General features: G+C 36.4%; 1 protein-coding gene across 3 annotated transcripts in view; it reads right to left on the minus strand.

Moving 5' to 3' along the window:
- Positions 1-1,080: 1,080 nt before the first annotated feature.
- The window catches only part of LOC129256785 (uncharacterized), a 64,336-nt gene continuing 42,126 nt past the window's right edge, over positions 1,081-23,290 (minus strand). For 2 of the 3 annotated variants that reach the window (XM_064097627.1, XM_064097626.1), the window contains exon 2: positions 1,081-6,407. In XM_064097627.1, the coding sequence (XP_063953697.1) occupies positions 4,278-6,056 (1,779 nt within the window). In that variant the 5' untranslated portion in view covers positions 6,057-6,407 and the 3' untranslated portion in view covers positions 1,081-4,277. Of the gene's footprint in view, positions 6,477-23,290 lie in introns of those variants that run through there. The other variant, XM_054894948.2, reaches the window with a different exon arrangement.

Genomic DNA, 23,290 nt, shown 5'->3' on the forward strand with positions numbered 1-23,290 from the left:
CCTGATGCGCTTCATTTTGAGTGATAAGGAAATTTAAGTGTCATTCAAAATTTCAAACTGAGGGCGCAAAACAGGACAGGAGATGAAAGTGCAGGGAAATGACAAGAAGTTTAGTAGAATTTGAAAAAAAATATTGCACTTTTTTTATTCAATACGACATGAATTTTATACCTTCCTCTTTTTAAATCAGGAACCTATTTGCCCCCAAATTATGGTTGTTTAGTAATGAGCTGAAAAGCGGGAGAAGTTGCCTATATGGAGGTGCCGGCAGAAATTGATATAAAGATTTTACTTATCCGGAGACGACCCGACCAGAAGTTGCGCGATCAATAAAAAAAAACAAAGATAACCTTTATATACTTCGGCCTATCCTTACTCTAATGTCATGCCCTAATGTATATATTTGAACTTTAACTGGCAAGAAACACATATAGCTGAGGTGGAAAAACAGGGTTAGAGAAAGGGTGAGGGAAACAAAGGAGAACTGCAATATTGTCATTTAACCGCGCACAGCGCGGAAGCAAAATTCATACATGTATATACAAATTTTAAGCAAGAGGGAAGTTTCTTTTTTGAGAAAAAACCCCCACAAAGCTACCTTTCTTCCCTTTCCTTCCTTCGCTTTTCCTTTTCCCCTCTCTTTTTCCCTTCTTTTTTTCTTTTTGGGGACGTTTTGGGGGGGGGGCGACCGCCCCCCCCTGGCTACGCGCCTGAGGGGAGGGGTGTATGAAACAAACAATGCACACATTCTTGTGCATAGAGGACCTAAATAATGAACTCTGTGCTCCACTCGCCAAATGGATATACCGCTCTCGTTCCGCAGTATATCCATTGGCTCTTCTCACACATCGTTCATTATTTGGCTCTGCATGCATGCGTTTACGTGCATTATTTGTATATCACTACTAGCACTACCACCACCATCACAATCATCATTGGTTGATTTCATCATCATTTTCATCACAGCTGCCAACACCACAACCTCTTCATGGTCTTCACCACCAACCAACATCATCATCACTGTAAGCAGCAGCAGCATTAACATGAAATACAAAATATAGAAAACATGTAATGCTGAAATATAATTAATACATTATCATATTATATTCTTTATTTGCAAAACATGCACAAGAACTCATCACATAAACATGATGTAAATATTATAGAAAACACTGGCTGGAGAGGGAGAGGAAAGGAAATAAAGGTGGCTGGTTGAATAAGTTAACCAGTGTCCAAATTGTTTTTCTTTACTGATTATAAGAACAGAAAGAAAAAAAAACCTTAACACATCAATGGCATTATTCACATTGATCTAGAAGAATTTTAATACAGAAAAAAGATCAACATGAAGTAAAAGGCACTCATAAATAAAACATTAAAATCAGTATCAGTGTCAATGATGTTTGAATTGCTTAATTGGCTTAACAGCCAAACCAGACTGCTTGCATTGCTTAGATATGAACAGATATTACATCTTAGTTCAGACCTAAGATATTAAGTTTCTTTCTTACCAACAAACTTTTTGTCAAGCACTGATGGAAATAGTGATCAATTGTTTTCTTATGCCCTGATGAATGAAATGTTGTGTAAATGATGTTGTGTTACACTGTCTTAGTGCAAAACTATGTTGAAATCAAACAGATCAACAACAAAAAAACATGACATAGAGAATAGTTGGCTCCCTGATCCACACATGGTGATGGGGGATACAAAAGAAGCAAAAGCATATACTAAAGATAGCTCAGAGAAAAGAAAAATGGACCATGAACAAAGAATTCGTAATAAAAAGCTTCACATTTTGGAATCGATTCAAGCTTCTATAAAGTCAGTCATTAGGAACAACTATTATTTAATGAGACAAAAATGTGGTTTCTATGTTGTGGGAAATCCCCAAACTTTCTTCTATTTCTATGGCCCCTTGCTTTCTGAGTATGAATCAAAGCCACTTCATGACCCATTTGAAATGAACATGGTGTCCTTTATTTCTCATTTCCTGAAAATACTCACAAAACCATAACAAATAGTGTGGTTTTATTTTCCCCTCAAGTATCAATTTTACTTTACAAAAGAACATTAAGAACAGTCAATTTCATGATCAGCAAAGCATTAAAACAAAAGAAGCTTTGTATTAAAGCAGTATTTTCTGGCAGCATGTGTACATCATATTTCTCACAGCTTTAATCATATTAATTCTTTCACATGAAAAAGTATTCCAATAATCTAATCTATGTTAATATGAATCTGCCTGATATGTAACAATAAGTACAACAAATGAAAGCAGACACAAATACTTTTTACGCTTTTGTATGAGCTGCATAGACTGAAATAGGAGAAATTTTCTCTTTCTCATAATGTATGCAACTGACCAAAATAATATAAAAACTGATATCTGAGATTTAGACAACCTAGCCAATAAGTATAAAAACTTAAAAAAAAACCAACACAACTAAACTATTGTTTTCATGAGGAAGCACTTACACTACTCTTTTTTTTAATGAACAATATCATTTACACCTTTCAGTTTCCTATCAATGATTGAAATGAATCCAGCAAATCAAAGAAATTCAGTTGTAATCAAGTAATAACCACATAATATATCTGAATGGAATGCATGAAGAAAATGTAGCACTAATTATGTATAATCAGTGAATTACAATAAAACATACACTGTACCTAAAGTTAAACAGCTTAACTTTTATCTTGCGACTACGATATCATTTATCATGTATTTCTTTCCATTGGTGATGTACAGTAACCAAAAGTTTGACTTTCGTCTCTATCATTTAAGATGAAGGAAATTAGGAGATAAATAAAAAGAAGCATTTATTATTCTCACACTCACATTTCAACTTCCTAGCACCAATGCATTGTTATACAATGCCACAAAAATAAATAAACACACAAATTTGTACAAATACAAAAGGATTTGTAGGAAACAATACAAAAATACAAAAATCAAGAACATTGCACAGAGCTTTCCTTCCTATTCAGTCTAGTCACTGCAGCAAAAGAAAGAAATAAAAATGCAATTTACCTTTGAGAAAGGTTGCTTTAAAGAGCTAACAACTTGCAAGCATTGTCATAAAAATAAAAAGGGAATTGAAATCCCAATATCTATATGCCATCTATCAGATTTAGAAAAACCATTATAATACGTATAGAGAACAAAACAAAACTAGCTTGAGAGGAATAATCAAGAAGAGAGGGGATAGAGATGAATACTATACAGTTCTGAAATGGGAACAGATACAAGGGAATTGGAGGAAAAAGGGGTAAGAAAACATGATATCTGGACATGAGAGGAAAAGCCAAAGAAGAGAAGAGGAAAGGAAATGAAAGTAGGGGGGGGGGGAGACAGACAGACAGACAGACAGACAGAGACAAATGAGAAAACAGAGACAGAGAGAGAGATAGAAAGAGAAAACTAGATATATATTAAGAATTTTTTAAAGACAGTATGATACAATGACCTTTTGTGGGGAGTGTAACATACATGTCAAGGGATACAATCAATGTTTATGATTGATTGTAACATTGTATGTATCTTGTTACATACTTGCAGTTATATTTATTGATTGCATCTCTTATGCAACAGGAATCTGGTCATGTAAAACCTCAACATTTTCATGAGGATCATAATAAGCTAAGTGTTTGGTTTTCCTATTTTCAATAACATTCATGCATCACAAGATTCAATTACCTTGCAAATGTAAAAACCACCATCAATCTAACCAAATTGCATAGCTATTGAGTTGAATATTAGCCTCTAGAATGAGTTCAATGGGTGACAATAGGAACAGAATACTTAAACACCTGCATCAACTGAAGCACAAAATTTGATATCTTTTTCAATCATAAATATCTTACAGAGAAAATGACAGGAAATCAATGATACCATAAAAAAAGAGTTTTTTTGTCCTAGCATGTTTCTTTGATATTGAGTATGTTTCATAAATAATGTCAAGTCAAATGATATTTGGAATAAAACCTACAATAAACAGACTAGTTACAAGAGAAATCAATTGATAACATTCTGTTCTCTTTGGTATCTACAATCTACTACTTTACCAAGTCACTCTCATGTAGGAAATAATCTTTCCACCACATGATTACATTCTTTAATACTACAACAATTCAAAGTATATAAATCAAGTCTCTTCCTTAGGAAATGATTGCAAAGGTAAGGAAGCATGGATAATCTTTGATGAAGTGGAAGAGTCTTTACTCATTGGATAGATTGATCACATTTGAAAGCGATATCTGTATGCACCTGTCCATTACAAAATAGTTTCTCGAGCATCTTCCAGGCTTTTAACAAGTTCTGCTCTGGATACATTCAGCATCTTCTCTGCTTGCCTTTGCATATCATCAGCATCAGGACAACTATGACGGAACTTCATCTGTTCAGACTTGGAGACTGTGGCCTCCATGCGGTCTTGTTCTCTGTTATCCTTGAAGCGCACGATACCATTCTGCAAGGAATTTCTCTGGTGCGTACATTTATTGGCAAACTTATCAAGAATGCAAGCACTCTGCCATAGTTCACTTAGATACCTATCATCATTCTCAATTACACTGTGGATATCTTGAAGAACAGTCTTGACAGCAGGTGAGATATCACCATCAGCATGGCTTAAAATTTCAGAGACCAGAATACTGGTATCCTTGTTAAACTCCACCATAGATTTTGGACGGTCCTTCATTGTATTTTCTGTCACATCACAACACTCAGTGGTGTCAATGTCTTTTTCAGGTGTTGCATGTTCCCTCTCAATATTGCTACATGGAAGCCCCATTTCAGCCATTGGTCCATTGTCATTGCAAGTAGGATTAACCCTGATATGAGCATTGTTATCAGGTTTTTGGAGGGATGCTGGTAGATTGTTCCTCGGGTAGTTCTTGCCCTCTGACATGCGATGCAGTTGTTTCTTTTTACTGCATGATGGTGCTTTATGTGGAACCTTAGATTCACTAGAAGCCATATTGACAGTTAACTTTTCATTGTTTGGTGCAATGGTCACACCATCCCGGGGAATCCAGGGATCATAAGAATCCGCGGAAGAACTAGTGGATAATGAACTTTGATGACCAATGTAACCCCTATGTGAGCTCCATATGAGCTTTAAGTCCAATGAATCTGGTCTCTTTTGCTTGACCCTACCATGTTGATTGAACTGAATACTAGATGGACTCAATCCATGAGTTGTATTATGTCTTTCATGACCTGTACCGGGTCTAGGATTTGGTTTAGCATTAGTGATAATCTGCGACTGAGGAATAGACTGTCTTCCTACCGTAGGTTGAGCACTTAAAGGTCTCTGCCTGTTTCTTGTCCCACGGGTGTGTCTCCTTGAACGACTTGGTCCATTTGACTGTCCACTTTGACCCTGTTTATCTACCTCATGTGTTATGCCTCCATTTCCCATGCGTGCAATCAGTCTGCGGGGTCGTTGAGGAGTGTTATCCTCACTATCGCTTGATGAGCTTGTACTAAACAGTTGTTGCTGTCTTGCTCTAGCAGTTTGTCTGATTCCTCCATTGCTCTTAGAGCTGTGGTCAGTGGAAGACGTGCTGTAATTGCTTGAAGAGGTCCTCATACGACGGTCAGAGGACCTACGTCGGCGTTGACGTCTTTGGTTGCTGGATGATGTGCGTGTATTACGACTGCTACTGCTGGCAGTACCTCCTGTAAGCCTCTCACTGCTACCTGAAGGACTTCTCTCACTAGGAGGAGAGTGGTTCTGCAGTGGACTGGTTGAGCTACTGCTTGTTTTATGGCTATCCTCTGTCTGCTCATTATTGTTGACTAACACAGTATTTTCTTCAGGATAGTGCCTATCCATAATTGTCTCTTCATTTCTGTTCACAATCCCATTAGTATGGTTACCAACTGATTGTACATTGGTACTCCTAGTATTTTCAATGCGAGCCCACATATTTTCAACTGTATCTGGTAGAATAGCTTCACAACTAGCCCCTGTAACAACGCGCTCTTCGATCATTCCTCGTCTATCATCTAAGCAAGCACTAGTTCTTAAAGGGGCCTGCATGCCCATAGCTGTCCGACCTGGTAGTGGTAGAGTGTGGGAGTTACCCCGGATTCTATTCCTCCTCCTTCCTGACTGATCACTATCTCCAGATCTTCCGTCTCCTGGTGAACGACGTCTTCGGTTGCTTCTCCTCCTTCTCCTCTCGCAAGATGATAATGATATATAAGTGTCCTCGCTTCGACGACAAAGAGCCCCGTTTGTGAATCTGGGAGTTCTAGAAAAGTCTAAGGTAAGAGTGTGACTATCCCATCTGATTGGTGGCAGGGGTACATGATGCTCTCTATGTTGGTGTGTTGGGATATACCCTTCTCCTAGGCAACCATTCTCTTCCAGTCTATTGTCAGGATGATTTGAGATCTGTAAAAACAAATGTGAAAAAGAGATATACAAATTATAGAATGAATAATGCATTGGTCAATATGATTCTGTTATATTAATTTCAGTTCCAAACTTCTTTTATTTTACCTCCACCCCTCCAAAGATAAAAAAGTAACTATATTAATTTTCCACCAGCAGGAAATGAAAGGAAAATGGTATATATTAAAAAGAAAAGCTGGTGCATGCATCATAAATTCAATTTTCAATTTCTGTCGCCACAAGCAATCATAACATAAATGTAGAGCCAATGATAGACAGCAGTATGGAGCCATGTAACCCTGTACAAGTCATCCATGAATGAAGAATGTTGCTGCTTAACATCAACAAATGTAATTACAACTGATGCTTCAACCATAATTATGATCTATAACCATCTGGCTAGCTCTCTGCTACAAGCATACAATACAACATTTCAAAGGGAAACGTCACCATTGCATAGCAGTGGGGAGAGATAGTTGTTAATTGTGAAGAGCAGTGAAAAGGCTTCTGAGAGGAAGCTATCAATAGGAATCCTGAGAGATAGAAGAAACAAACCAAACAAATTTCTACTTGTGAGATCTTCTTTATCTGAGTAAAGCAGAGATTTTAACTATCTTACAGGGTGCAATTGCTTTGGTAAAGAGCTGTTGAAATTGATGGAATGTCTTAAGTCTGGAACAAGAAAAGAGAGAGAAACTAAACTGCTATTTGTAAATGTGTCAGTTGACCCTAAAGCAGCATACTACATGTAGGTTGTTCTTTGTCAAATTAAATTATTTGCAAACAGAGTAAGCATGGACAAATACTCAGATCCAAACCAATTACAGCAAGCCAAGTTTTTTTTCTCAAAAGAATAATGAAATTAAATTGTTGGTAAAAATAATTCTGGTTAAAATCTGTAGTCTATTTTGTTGATTATTTTTTTTAAATTAAAATTCTGTGATTTCCATGTGTTTAGGTGTCTGTGTGTGTGTGAAATGGGTGTGTGTAGAGAGAGAGAGAGGTATTTAAAAAAAAGGACCCTATAAAACACGCCCATTATTAATAGATCATCTGACAATTCAGACCCATATTGTGACAGATACCCTAAATACAAGTGAATATGCCAGCGAAACATGTCCTTTTTTTGAGAAAATAATAATTTTTTCTCAATTTCAACCCTTAAGCACAAAAAGCAAACATTTTGAAATATTTTCCGACTACAATTAGACCGAAAGAGTTCAAATTCTGAAATTTATGTATGGATGTTGGGGGAATGGCATACAATTAAGATAAAAGGGAGAAAAGGAGGACTATAAGAAGAAAAATACAGGAACAAGGGGTTGAATAAAGTGAATGTTTACTTTCTTCTGACTTGATTATTCAACCCACTTATCTTAGACAAGAATGAATAACTGCAATCAAATTAAGTAAATTAATTTTTGAGTGTAACATTCTCCCCTGCCAGTCACATGTTAACATGTTGAAGCAAAGACGGATTTAGAATAATTCCTCACTGTCAGCTGTGTTATTCTAAAGAGGCATGTAGAGAGGGGAGAAAAGAATTCAGAGGACACTGTAGCTAACGAGATTGAATAAAACAAGAGTTCAGGTTTCGGCATCTGCAAGCCACAGAGACAGTGGTGATCGATGCAACACAAGACTGCTTCTTGTTACAATGTATAGACTTGGAGAGAGAAAACAAATCTTTGATTTGACAAACCCAATGGAGATGGTTCAAGCACTAATCAAAATAAGATACTTTCCAATGTCAAGTATATATAATACAAAATAAACTAGTAGAGCCGGCTGAAGAAAGAAATTTGATACTGTGCATCAATCCAATAGCTTGCTTAAATTCAACTGGTGCATTCAAGTCCAAAGTTCTCCTGACAACATATCATACAATATATTAAAACCTCTCTTGGTCAATAACAGAGAGGAATGATTTACTGTTTTGTGTAAATCATGAATGGTTTGTCATTTTGAAATATACCCAAGAGGCCTGACACATTTACATCTCACCAAACCAAGGCCCAGAAGCATAAAAGTTACTATTTTGGTATCTTTGCCATCCAATGTTAACTACCATGGTAACAATGCTCAACAGCCAATCAAAATCTAGGATTCCATGAAAGACAGCACTGAATGCCAAAATTACCATACATACAGGTAACTTTTATGCAACAGGGCCTATATTATGAACCAAGATTTCACATTCCTAAAGCAATGTACATATATTCTTCTTGCCTCTTCCCAGAATTTCTTCTGATTTGCTTTCAGGTTGCAAATATCTTTGCAATCTTGAAGGAAAAAAATATCTTTCGTAAAGCTCGCAACTATTAACTACATGTATAGGATATATCTTGTAACCATGGACTATAGAGAGCTTAATGGGAGAAAAAGACTTCCATTTCTTCCAGCAATCTGGCAGAGTTTCTTTCCTCATACCTTCCTGCTGTCATTCACAAAATAAATAACTTCCTCAATGAATGAGTGATAGAAATGAAAAAAGAAAAAAGAGTGGAGAAAATAAAAATAAATCTGAGATGTATCTAGGTCAACTGCTCTGAAATGGGATAACACACTGCACATGCAACTCGCAGAGTGTAACCACAGCCATATTCATTCTCTCTCTCTCACACAAAACCTGCCCCCAAATTTTGTGAATATGCAAATGAATGACACCTGATGTTTTCTGTACAAACTCATGCTTCATTCACGATGAGATAGTAAACTTCCTCCACATCACACAGCCAATCTGAAGCAGGAATCATCATCATCCAACCACGCTGCTACACGTGGATGGCGCTTGAAGATTGGTGGAAATTAATAAAATGCTGACGGGAAGAGTCTCGGGTGACTTTGAGTAGGAGACTCTCCCTGAGGTACACTATTTCATTTCTTGAATCTAGAAGCTCTTTAATAAGACAAGGGTCATCATCACTAACTTGATGGGGGTCAAGATCATATACCTCTGTAATATACCTAATCCATTGAGAATGGTGGGCATTGAGTATCATACTTTATTGAAGACTATGTGAAGCCATTAGAAAAAAGAATAAATCTTAAAGGTTGGTATTCCATATAAATGCACAAGGAAAAGTTCTGTGCATTCATCTTAAATCTTGAATTATCTTCCTTGTGATTTATTTTGATGTGGAAAGGTTAATAAAACTTTATAGAAGTGGGAAGTTTAGTTTGCGCTAAATATTAAACAAGAGAAATAATAATAATAATAATAGCCAATTTTTATAGAGCGCTTTTCCCAGAATGGCTCAAAGCGCGTTACAGCATATTATTACCCCGGTTATTGGATTCATTTCAATCCCGCACGAAAAGTGCACAATTTCCACTCCCTGGGGAGCATTCCTTGCATTCATCGCAGCCTCATTATGGCGCTGGCAAAATCAAACATACAATATCTTTCGCATCCTACCGGGTACCCATTTAGCACCTGGGTCGAGAGTGGCAAAGTGTGGATTAACGCCTTGCCAAAGGACGCTAGACCGCGGAGATGGATGGTGATCTCTACTGAGGGTCACAGCAATGCCCATGGGCTAAGATGGGTACTACCCGACACAGAGAGAAAGTATCTTAAATCATTATCATTATTCACATGATTTGAAATAGTAGATCCATGTATTGACAAATAAAATACATTTTATGCAAAAATGCACTAAATTGATGAGTCATTCAGAGAAAACAATTTTTAAAGAGGTTTTATTTAGCTTTGTTTCACATTAGAAGTTTAAATGAAATTGTCTTGCTAATGATAACATTTAAAGACTTGGAGAAGACTATGACATCATTCATTAAGCCTGAATTTCAACAAGTAGGCACAATCAATTATAAAGGAATTTTGGAAATTAGAGTTGCTTTGTGTCTTCACACATTAGACCTAAGGAATAAGGGTCACTTAGAAAGTAACTATTCACTGTTATTTAGAAATGCTATTTAGAAATAACCTTCTAATCAATATCTCATCATCATAGGGGTATGATGTTGATATTGAGAAGGATGAGTCAGTGCAAGCCATCGGCTATGTTTAGAACAGTGGTCTAATATTGGACAGGAATTGAAAGAAGTAGAAGAAGGAGTCTGAAACACCGCATATGCATCAACAAAATTGGTTTCTCTCTCTCTTCATGTTGACAGAAAAGGCTTGAAATCAAAAGCAGAAATTGACAGAGCAGGCTTGGTGAGTAATATAGCCTGGAGGGTAGAAGAGAAGCATTGAAACTGAAATTATATTTAAGATACAGTAGCTTGAGAAATGTTTATGAGTTCCCTTTAATAACTAGTTACGACCCCCCCCCTCCCATTACCAACCTATAGCTGTGTATGCTTCAATGAAAATGGTTATGGCAAGAATTGTTATTGAAAGGGTCATTATGCACTATGTACTATTATGGATGACATTGTGCCTTCCTTGGAAGAAATTAAGCTTTTATAATTGTGAATAGGATTGGGTAGATGCCTATAAATGATGGAGGCATAGCAATGTATAGGCAATTAGGCATATAAAAGAAGAGACAGATATTACTAGCAAACACCGGAAGTTAAAAAAAGGGAAAATACAAGAATATTGATTTGAAATATTGTGAAGGCATATAAAATTTCAAGTCTGTTGTAAATTAGTATGTATAAATAATTTGACTGATAAAACCTAAATGATTTCACATCCAACAGCAAGAATATGTAATTTTTAATTTGTAATTTATCATAGGAGCTTATCTGTAATTCAAACCCACAGATTCATTCTGGAAAACACAATAGTAGCTCCATGGTTTAGACAAGCCAAAATATTCATCATGATGAAGCAACACAAGACATGTGCCCGAAGTTTGGGAGCTAGGGTTTCTCCAGGGGCTTGCCTCTTTGATGTCCTTCAATGATGTCATAACTATTGGTGATTTTACACCACCCTATAAAAACAATCACAAAATAACCACAATTTTATGTCCATGGTCAGGCCTGAAAATTCTAGATAATAATCCCCCTTCTCACCTGCCTAAAACAGATAAATAGTTATCAGCTGGCTGCAGCAAATGACCCTTGCTTATGTCACAGACTGTGAATGGAGACCTTTCGTTTTCTGTGACGAGCCATGTGGACGTACGAGATTAAGGAATTTTGGGAGCGCTGCGCATGCGCGAAGTAATCTGTGACGAGCCTTCACGTTCACTGCCCAAATCTGTGACTCGTATTTGAGGGTTTTGACGTTCGGTGTCATAGTGCTCGAACGAGCGCTAGTTCGTACATGATGACGTCATCCAAGCTTAGCAAAAATGAATGAAGCCGCATCAACATTCGAGTTTCGTTGATTCAGCAGGGCTGGTAAACTGCCAATTACTGCTTGTTACCAGCTTTTCCATTACATTTAGTGTGTCCTGTTTTCAGACACTACATATCCGATAGGTAATTGATGTTCTATTTCCAAACAACTGTGTTTTTTTCTACTTTTTGCGCAAGAGTGCAAATGTTGCACCCACAGTCGCCCCACTGGTTCGTAGCGTGATGCTATACGCCTGATTCTCCGGCCGAGCATCGGCCCACGGCCCGCTCGCTATCACACTGGTATATGCTGTGGCCTGGTACGGGTACGTTGACTTAAATCGAAACTGTTTTCATCAATATACGAACGTGATACTGAACGAGCAGTGTCACCACTTCCGGTGAACTAGGACTACGTTGCAGTCGCAGACAATCGAAAGCTCCTTACTGTCCAAGTGACTTTGCAGATATCCCTGCAAAGTCCTTGTAATTTTGAAAAGTAGGCTGCGTACTATGGAGCATTTTTATGAAACAAACAGGATAATTTTTCACAGAAACATATTAAAAGCTACCAAATCCTTGAATCTGATTGGTTCATAACAAATTAGTCATTGACTATTTGCTTCAAGAAACACTGCTAATCTGTTCTATTTTCTTAATGAAATCTTACAAGTACTCTGCCTTCACATTATACTGACAGAATACCAGATGTTTTTTGTGATCATGTGGGTGTGAAAGCATTTTTTTTAAGGTGTCTCCAGTCTTCAGCCAGGCAAGGATTCTATTATTGATGAGTTCAAGTTCTACCAGGTACTAGATAACAACTTGAGATGTCTACTCAGTCATATACAATATCAACCTACATAATTAAAGGACAAGTCCACCCCAACAAAATGTTAACTTGAATAAAAAGAGAAATATCTAACAAGCATAACACTGAAACTTCCATCAAAATCGGTTGTAAAATAAGATAGTTGTGACATTTTTAAATTTGTGTTTTTTGCTTAATTTCACAAAACAGTTATATGTGCATCCTGGTCAGTATGCAAATGAGAAGACTGATGAAGTCATCCACTCACTACTTCTTTTGTATTTCATTTTCTCCTCATTGTAAAGTGAAACAATTAATTCCTCCCTCAATCTGTGGAATTAGCATTGTTTAATACTATATGGTTCAGTCAAGTTGGTCCTTATTGTCAAATATGTAAAAAATGAAATATTGTATAATGCAAACAATTAAAAAAAAAGAAATAGTGAGTGAGGGACATCATCGTCTGTCTCATTTGCATGTCACTGAATTGTCCATATCACTGTTTTGTGAAAAATAAGCGAAATAGTAAAATGTCATATCTTTCTTATTTTACATCTGATCTTGATGAAATTTTTCGCATTATGCTAGTTTTATTTTTCTCTATTCATTTAAATCAACAATTTTCTGGGGTGGACTTGACCTTTAAAGGATATATTTATACAATTCTATAAATGTTTGTTTGCAATTATGAAAAGAGTGGTAGAATGAAAAAATGTGAAATTGGTCTCAACTCATTGCATTTGAAACTTTGCTCATATCATTTCTATGAAATGACAAGGATAAACACAAATTTGAATTCTAAGTTGATGTACATAGGCCTAGCCCTCATAGATTAATAAATATTAACTTTAGAAATAGTGAATACAATGCACTTTGTTACATTACCTTTGCTTCATAGATAAATTAATTCATTTTGGCAACTCTGATATAATTAACTTCTACCTCTAATGGGTTTTCATGATCACTTTCACCAGCTTTCTATTCCATTTAATGGCTAAAACATGGCTAAAAAGCCCCCCCCCCCCCAAAAAAAAAAAAAAAAAAAAAAACTGGTTATTTTACCAAGAGCATCTACCATTGGTTTACAGAATGTTAGACATTCATGGTAAAACTTAATGGGTTGGGGTTATGACTGGAAAATTGATTCTAACACCCTTTTTGAGGACATTATCTCTCATCACCATCTTCTTTCTTTACCAATCTAAAGACAGACAGACAGATGGAGAACAGACTGGCAGGTTCCGTATCAGATAGTTTGTTATTATTGTCCAGGATCAAATTGATATGGTTGTTCTTGACAGCTACTGCTTGTACCAGACAACAATTAGATCAAGAATTGTGTAAAGCTCATTATATCTCCAGCAGACAGTGCAAGCCACCCAACTACTAATGAGGTTATGTCTTCATCTTCATATGTAACAACTGAAAAATAATATAGTCATATTATATGCTTTTCACACTGCATTTCCTTAACCCCATACTATCCTTAACCCCTGACTATCCTTAACCCCATACTATCTTTTTTTCGATTCACACTGTCTTTCTTAACCCCATACTATTTGCTTAGCCGGGGTTAACGCCTTAACCCCGGGCAATCACACAGGTCATGAATATTGATGATTTTACCATACAGAGCGCAATTAACGTGCAATTTCGACTTCTGTGATTGGCTAATGCTTAGCCCTACTTTTCCTTCGCCCTGTTTCGTTTCACACTGCATCTCTTAGCACCACGCAATTGTGGTGCTAGCACCACAATAAGCCGGCTAACCCTGCTTTTTTGCAGGGCCAGATAGTGCTGTACTATTTACCGTGCTAGCCCACTTTGCTAAAACGTAGTGTGAAACGAAGTGGGCTAAGCTTAACCCCGGAAAATTGGTGGGGCTAAGACCCCCCCCCCCCCCCTTAGCCCCACCAATTTCCTGGGGTTAAGGGAAACAAGTGCAGTGTGAAAAGCATATTACAGGTAGTGAGCACATATAATCTCTTTTATACATGTATACATAATGGTTAGTTTCGGTCATGTTCGCTCATTTGGTTTACATAGCAGACGATGCTAGCCTGTTAGCATGTAGTATACTTACGCAGACCCTATTGCAAATCAATTCCGGACTCGATATTTGCTTCCTCAAACTGTAGCTACATTATAAATATCAGTTGGCAAATCGTTATAGTACAAGAACATTGTTACTTTCAACATTGAATGCATTAATTAAGTTTGTTTGGACTGTATGAATTGTTTCAAATGAAAAGGGTCTAGGAACGGAAACTATCATACGTAAGTCACGTGTGACGTTGTACACAGAAATATGCCATGTTCTGCCTGCTCTATCTCAAAGTTTGGGAGAAAAATGAGATATAACCATTATACCAGTCATAAAGTACTATACATCAAACTGTAGGTAATCTATTTAGCATTGAGATAACAATCAATCTCAACCTTTTTTACCCTTAGGGATATTCCAGTGGGAAAACGAAGTTGCCAGTGTCTCGAAAATATGGGTGGTTTCAGACCGTTGCCATAGCAAGAGTTGTGAACATGGACACTTTCAAATGAACAGCGAGACGTAAATAGTGAATTAATTGTAATAATATTTACATCAAATTAATGGAATTGGATAACATTTTCACATTATTATCAATCTGGTGTGAGATTATTAATAGTTATTAAGATATACCCGAATTTCTGCAATATTACGTTCATGAAAACCACTGTTCCCTGTGTTGAAGCTGTGTGTGTGGACTTTCGGACACTCAAATGCACGCGACTAACCATTATGTTCAACAATACTTTTTAATGTTCTATTTGTAGGCAAGTTTAGCTACTGATTGAGGAAATCAAACAAGTTCTCAATGATCTTTTTGACCCATATACTCCACATTTACGCCTACTGATTATCTTTATGCGAAACCACGTATTTCAAGAAATCTGGAATGACCAAAAAAGGAAAAGCCAGACTCATCAATTTTCAGTAATGAATACTAGTTTTTAATGTACAAATCTTTCTAGAAATCGATACTCAATTTACAATGAATTTACTTAATCTCAAGGAAAAATTAATGCTTTTTCTTTTGTTCTTTTTAAAGGAGAACTATATTGATTATGAATGTGGTCTTATTATATGTCAATGGAAAGGTAATGATGTGGGGATTATCAGTGGGTCATTAAAAAATAACGAAAATAATACATAAGGTGAAAGTCGCCGATTAAAAAACGCTCAAAATGCCTCTCCGAAATATGCCTCGCATCGGTCTCTGAATCGACTTGAATTTGATGACGTCACTTTCTGTACGAGATGCGTGATTGGCTCTCCCACGTGAAGCTCCACTTGCATGCAAAACCTGTTGCGAGGGTACGTTTTCTCCACACTGTCACTGAATACTTCGATCACGAAATGAAAAAAAACCCAGAATTTTATCTAGATTTGGATTTTCAAATTGATGATTTTGAAGATGAAGAGAATGATGATGAAATGAACAACAAAGTGACGTAGTTGGAGGTAAATTGGGGGAATTACGCCGATGATGATGATGAGTCGGACAATTCAACTTGCAACACGATCACATGCCGATTCGCTACCTAACTCATGCAGCTGCTAAGTGCTAGCTACACCGCGCGGGCCAAATTGAATTCATGAAAATGAATTACCACACTGTCCAGACAGAGTCTCTTACCTTAGCTCTGTGACTATGAAGAAGGAAAATAATGATAAAACTATACTTACAAACAAGAGAATGTAATCCGAACCTGAAGGCAACTCAACGAATAGCAGCAGACGATATGCACGACGATAAACTTCATGTGGCTGGGATAGATTGTCACTCGTTCTGTTAGATGTAATTTTTATCTCATTAATTTGACAAAATTACGAAACTCGGGGAATTATTTATCTATATAAAAATATAGTAACATCTCGTATTATTTTTTAAATTACGATAAAACCTTTTAAAAGCTCGTATATGTGATCGTAATCAAAATCACAAACATGCCGTATATTGCTTGCTCGCCTTGGCTGAGAGAGTAGATCTATGCACGTGTTGCACAGCTCTCAATCAAGCTACGCATGTTGGGGATCTTTTACATCTAATTTTAATTTACCTCAACGTTTTCCTTCAAAAAACGTTTTATCGTAATTTAAAAATTATACGAGATGTTACTATATTTTTATATTGATAAATAATTCCCCGAGTTTCGTAATTTTGTCAAATTAATGAGATAAAAATTACATCTAACAGAACGAGTGACAATCTATCCCAGCCACATGAAGTTTATCATCGGTGCATATCGTCTGCTGCTATTCGTTGAGTTGATTTGCCTTCAGGTTCGGATTACATTCACTTATTTGTAAGTACAGTTTTTTCATTATTTTCCTTCTTCATAGTCAAAGAAGTAAGAGACTCTGTCTGGACAGTGTGGTAAGTCATTTTCGTGAATTCAATTTGGCACGCGCGGTGTAGCTAGCACTTAGCAGCTGCATGAGTTGGTAGCGAATCGGCATGTGATCGTGTTGCAAGTTGAATTGTCCGACTCCTCATCATCGATTCCCCCAATTTACCCCCAACTACGTCACTTTGTTGTTCACTTCATCATCATTCTCTTCATCTTCAAAATCATCAATTTGAAAATCAAAATCTAGATAAAATTCTGGGTTTTCTTTCATTTCGTGATCGAAGTATTCAGTGACAATGTGGAGAAAACGTACCCTCGCAACAGGTTTTGCATGCAAGTGGAGCTTCACGTGGGAGAGCCAATCACGCCTCTCGTACAGAAAACGACGTCATAAAAAAAACCCAATTTCGCAGACGTAATTCTGCGTGTTTGAAGCATTCAGAGAGAGAACTTTAAACTATCAATTAAGTGAGTTCCATCGATCTCCATGATAAATGATGAACACCATCGTGTTCTCCTTATTTTCTACTTTGATTTGATATATGATTCTCCATTTTTACGATTTTCAATATATTTCTCCTTTAAAGTTTTCTTTGGAGGGGAGGAGGAGAATGTTTTGATGAAATGAATGCAAGAAATAATGAGTTGGGATTCAGGTTTAGACAGACAACGCTTCTCTTCCATCACAGAAAATATTAATTAATGTCTAGCTGGCTGTCAAAGGGGTCTCTCAACAAAGTGTAATAATGTCTCGTTCTTCCCTGAAGGACTATGTTAAAATGGAATAGATCACCAAAGGCTCTTGAAAACCATTCACTAGTCCAGTGGTAATCACATTCAATTCATATCAATCCCCAAAATCAGATATGCTAGGCAGTTGGCAGCTTTGGGTGTAATGAAATTGTCATCAATTTGAATCTCCCAGGGTCCTTTTAATGTTCTCCCATAAAAAACAACAAGGATTAAAGAAATAAATAAATGCAGATAAAGAATTGCAAACATGAAATCTGAAGTAATGAATCATTATGGTGCACTTCCAATAATAACCTCTGAATGATTAATCACACAACTAATATCATCTTACCTCAAGACTTGTTTGAAGACTCACACACCAGGATATCATACAAGACCTACTATATTCCACCCCACCTCTCCTCGATATAATGTCAAAAAGCTCACACTGCAAACAAGGAATCTCTGACTAAAATATTGACTCAAAATTATTGAGTATACACTTATGAAAGGAGAACATGTATTGGAACACACCCACCAGATGCAAGCACTCCCTAGACTCAAGCCAGACAATAGGGGAAACAAGCAGGAGCTAGACCCCAGATGGTAAGGTGACCACCCACTAGCAGGGACCTTGAACTCAACTCATTATATTCTTGGGTGACTCATATTAAGAGGGATTTAATTTCTTAGATAATGTGATTAATTGATCATGCCTCACTGGTTTCATTGTATCTTTATATGTGCCAAGTGTAATCATGGAGGTATTATGGCATAATCAATCAAGTGTATCATATTAAAGGATCAATCAGAATGGATTAATGAATGGTCCTTTCCAAAGTTTAATCCCACACTGTCCTATCTTTTACCACTGTCCCATCCCCTAGAAATTTCCAGAAGTGAGAGTTGAAATGATTAATGAATAATGGCAAATAATCTTGAACAAATAACAAAGATACATTGTAACAAAGATCAACTGTAATCAGTAGAATAGGGCCTATATAGTGGGGGTAACAAATCCCATGACTCATGAGAGAACTAATTTTAATCTGTTTTCATATTACAAAAGAATTGAAAAATACATTAACTAACCAAAGCTCTACAAATTCAGAACTTGTACAAGTTTTGAACCAGCACATTAATTCACCTGACTAAAAGTGGTGCAAAGGTTACATGAAGTGCAAACTTCACAGCTGGTTGAAAAGGGCCTGTCCAACCTTATTTGTCAATAGTAATCTCTGGTTTGCCTCATGAACTTACAATAGACCTGACCCCACCACCAGGTCTCTCCACCAAGGGATTCGTTAGATTCAGTGAGCTGAGGTGACACAGAATACCCCTAAACCCTGGGATCTACCCCACTTTTCATCTTTCCATTCAATAAACATGAAATGGGCCATGGTACCCATTACTATGAGTATGCTATGAGCGGGACTCACTTTGACAACCTCATCAATCTTATAAATTTGTAGGAAATTCATTTTGATATCATTAAATAACTGGACATGTGATCATTCAAATGAATAAAACGATTAAGTGTAAAAGATTTTCTTCATATCTATCGGGAGTTAGATCTGTCATCATTGTTTTTCGAGGGTACAGATTATTCATGAACTTGAAATGCTAGTGGTTTTAAGGTGGTATCACATGTCTCTTATCAGACACCTAGAAGCTACTAGCTACCCTGGTTGGTTGAGGATCTAAAAGAAGAGTTCAAGTTTGAAGGAGAACAGGGAGTGGAGAGAGGAGACAAGGAAATCATCTGAGTCCAACAAACATCTCTTTATAAGTTTATCAACATGATACTTCTTTTATTCTGATAATAAAGACCACTCCTGTTGGTATCTTACAGGAGTGTCAATTTATGATACTTAATTCAAACCTTACTCTATAACTCATGATATCAATTTAGATAAAACCTATTCAAATATCATTTGTAGGTTTGCTTATCAAAAGTATGCTGGGCTTGTCATAAGTAAATGGACACACTATGGTCAGGGTGTAATTCACATTTTCATCTCTTTTCATGGGACATTGTCTGCTGTGAGCATTGACCAAAGATAAGTTCACACAACATACAATAATAAAGATGGATAATCTGACCCCATATTTAGTCAGTTTCAAACTAATATTTATTTGCTACAAATACAAGAAATAAGCTGTAACTGAAACGCTCCTTTTCTCTACTATAACGGTCCAAAGAACATTACATGTACATAGCTGGAAACATATCTCTTACAACTCCACAGTCAGACTGCAGGTCCCAAGAAAGTGGCTTCTTTCATCCAAGTGATATTCATGATTTCAGATGTTTTGCATATTTAATGAGCTTGATGCGGACCAAAACACCTCTTTTCATTTGGTCATTGCTGCTCTAATTGTGCATCGAATTTCATTAATTTGGTACCATTGTAAAGAAGAAGAATCATTCTTTCAGGTCGTGTGTTTTGATTTATTCAAAAATTTTGTAATATAGGTTAAAATTTTGATCTAAAATATGCTACAAAATAAATATTTTTACCTGACAAAAGCTGCTATTTTCACACTTTATTTTTGTTTGAGCCCAAATGATTTTTATATCATGATAAAGCTGAATATGTATGCTTTGAAATGATATAGGTTTCAAAATAAGAATTGGTTTAATCGGGTCAAGATCACACTTTTCATTTGCCAAGTACATAAAGCAGTTTGAAAACAAGAATACTACACTCTGATTGGTCAAAGAGACCACATAATGGCAAATTCCAACGGTCCCAGTGCCTGGGTTCGTGGGAAGGTCACACTTCCCATGTGGTAATCTCCTCAAATACCCCGCGCCTGTTGTTCTGTGAACCTTATCCAGCCAATCAGAACTCTGGATTTCATGCAAGTACAAAATTTCAGAAATCTCATCTTGTACCTTGGTGGGAAAAGTGTGATCTTGACCCGATTAAAAGGTGCCGCATATCAAGAGTGGCATTGTGAGAAAGTACAGAAGTTCAGCTTTATGGTGATATAGATATCATTGAGGCTCAAAATAAAAAGTTTTGCACAATTTGCAAAATAAAACAGAGGAAGAAAATTCAGTTTTGAGGCACATTTTCAGGCCAGAAATTTACTTATTTAACAAAATATTGTATTCAAAATAAATGACCAATATGAAAGAGTAACTTTTACTCTATCTGATGGTGCAATAATATTTCATTTAACTTGAGGTTAAAACAGGTAAATTCTTAGAGAAAGAAAATCTCACGAATCACGAGATTTTGCAATGAGGAGGATTCAGCCACGAGATGATTTGGATGAATCTAGCCTTTTTGCTCCTTAGCACAGGGACCTGCGGTCTGACTGTCCAATAACTGCCAGCTTTCAAATCTACCTGAGATGTCTGTCAAGTTTGTTTCTATTGCCACTGCCAGGATGTCTCTACTTCAATATTGCTTCATTTTCATTATTTCTAGATTCAATAAACTTCAATAACTCTAAACTATCCATCTAAGTCTATGGTGTCAAATCATATCACAGTAGCTAGTATTGGGCAGACATTGCCTAGGTCGTGAAGTGGTCATTATGGAGCTAACTTTATACCAATGACCTTTACATATCTAGTCCTCTAGAGATAGACAAGGATGATGCCCAGAATAAAGCACTCAAAGTTTCAATTTCACCTAGCAATCGTTCTCTCTGTGGGTATTCATGCCTGTATTTATTGGTCCTAAACTGATCGCATTCACCATTAAATATAGCACTTTGATCATAGGAAGTGGGATATATTACAGAAATATAAAACTATTTCCTTTGGTAAAAGAATGAAGAAAGAGGAATAAGAAAAAGTCTCTCTTCCACCTTTATCATCAAAAGAGGATGCCTTCTACATTCATTTTGAGTTCATTTAAAGTAAAATATTGTGCACCAAGTGTGATCTACATATAAACCAAATTATGCAAGTCAGCTCATTTTTTTTTGTTCAGCAGGAAGAGGTCAGAACATGACTACATACATGATAAACAAATTTCATCAATCTCATGGTGGCAAGATGCTACAAATACAACATACTTCATTTTATGTTAAAGTTGCTCTGAGCCAATACAAGGATTCGCAGTAGCTTATTACAATGGTCAGTGAAAAAAATCTGTTTCACAATATGCTCCCCTTGTCGTGTATGAAACATTAGCCTATAATAAAGGAGGCAGATCAGAATAATTCACTTTAAAACTAAACCAAAAATCATACACCCTACATAAAAAGTGTCAAGCTGACAAAAAATAAAACAGCATTCCACAGTTAGCAGGATACCATGCATTAATTCAGTGAATGATTACTCGGTTTCAGCTGGTTCATAGACCATCAAACATTGTCTAAGACAAAGAAAATAATTAAATCCCTAATCAGATAGGTAAATAGACAATAACCACCCACTCCATTCCAGTGATGAATGATGGGAAAATAAAATCATATATATAATGAACATCAGAATTATCAGAAAGTGTGTCAAAGCTTCTAAACTAGTATCTTTACAGTGACATCCCATCAAACCCAACTTTGAGGTATTATTGATTATTGAGCTATCTTGTTGAACTATTCAACTCGAGAATAGTTTGTGAGATAGAAATCACAAAGGAATCCATCTCCTTCAATTTAGTAAACAACCCTTCACAACAGTTAATTTGAAGTACCATAGAAAGCTTGCAAGAAGATAGAAAAGCATGGTTAACAAAGAAACCTCAAAAGCCTGGGATACTCTGGTGTAAAGAAATGACTGGTAATTGCCTCAGGTTTATCCTAAGTATCTACTTATCCCATGAGGTTGGGGCTTAATATCAATCTTTTAAAGAATGAAACAAAGATTTTTTTTAAATATTTTGTTTCTTCTCAGATGTGCAGTAGGGTTAACACTGGGGGGGGGGGGGGAGTGGGTGGGATGGGGTGAAAACCATGTTCGCTGTAGACTAAACAAGGGAGGGGAACATTGTTTCCAATCTCATTCATGTCATCCACCATAACACCAAAGCATGGAGTATCTTTATGTCTGTTAGACCCAGTTTCATTCGTCTGTTTGGATATAATGTTTTCTCTGAATAGAAACATCAATATTTCAAAGTTGAAAGGAGGTTGTCTACATAAACTAAATTCATCAATACACAAAAGGCATTTTCATCGTGGGATTGAAACATCAATACGCATTATCATATAAGGGTGCCACAAGGCTTTGTTAGGAGAATAGAGTCTGCTGCTTACAAAAGATCACTGCAAGTTGAGATGCACTGACATGTATTGATAAAACCACATGCACTAAATAAAAAAATATATATACCATCAAGAAGTAAATATGAGATTTGTGAAGCAGAAGGGGGGGGGGGAGCTTGTCAATACAGACCAACAGCAATTAGTTATTTTTATCTCCAATCTGTTGAAAAAACAATACAGTGACCAAAATGTGATGACTGTAAATTACACAAGGCAAAAAAAGAGGTTAATTAAATATAGGCCTACACTCTTGGAGGTAATTAAATTACCCATTCTCAATTATACATTATCAACTAAGTAACTTGATGACAATTGTTTCTAATCAACGTTTAATTTTTCTGAGGAAACAAATTAAAAAAAATGAAGATTTGCACTAATAAAATTGAATTCTTCAAGTAATAGAAGGCAGAAACAACAACGCTCTGTGATGGTGTGACATAAACAACCCTATTTTAACTATTTATCCATG

This window comes from Lytechinus pictus, chromosome 3 (assembly GCF_037042905.1).
Source record: "Lytechinus pictus isolate F3 Inbred chromosome 3, Lp3.0, whole genome shotgun sequence".
Lineage (NCBI taxonomy): Eukaryota > Metazoa > Echinodermata > Echinoidea > Temnopleuroida > Toxopneustidae > Lytechinus > Lytechinus pictus.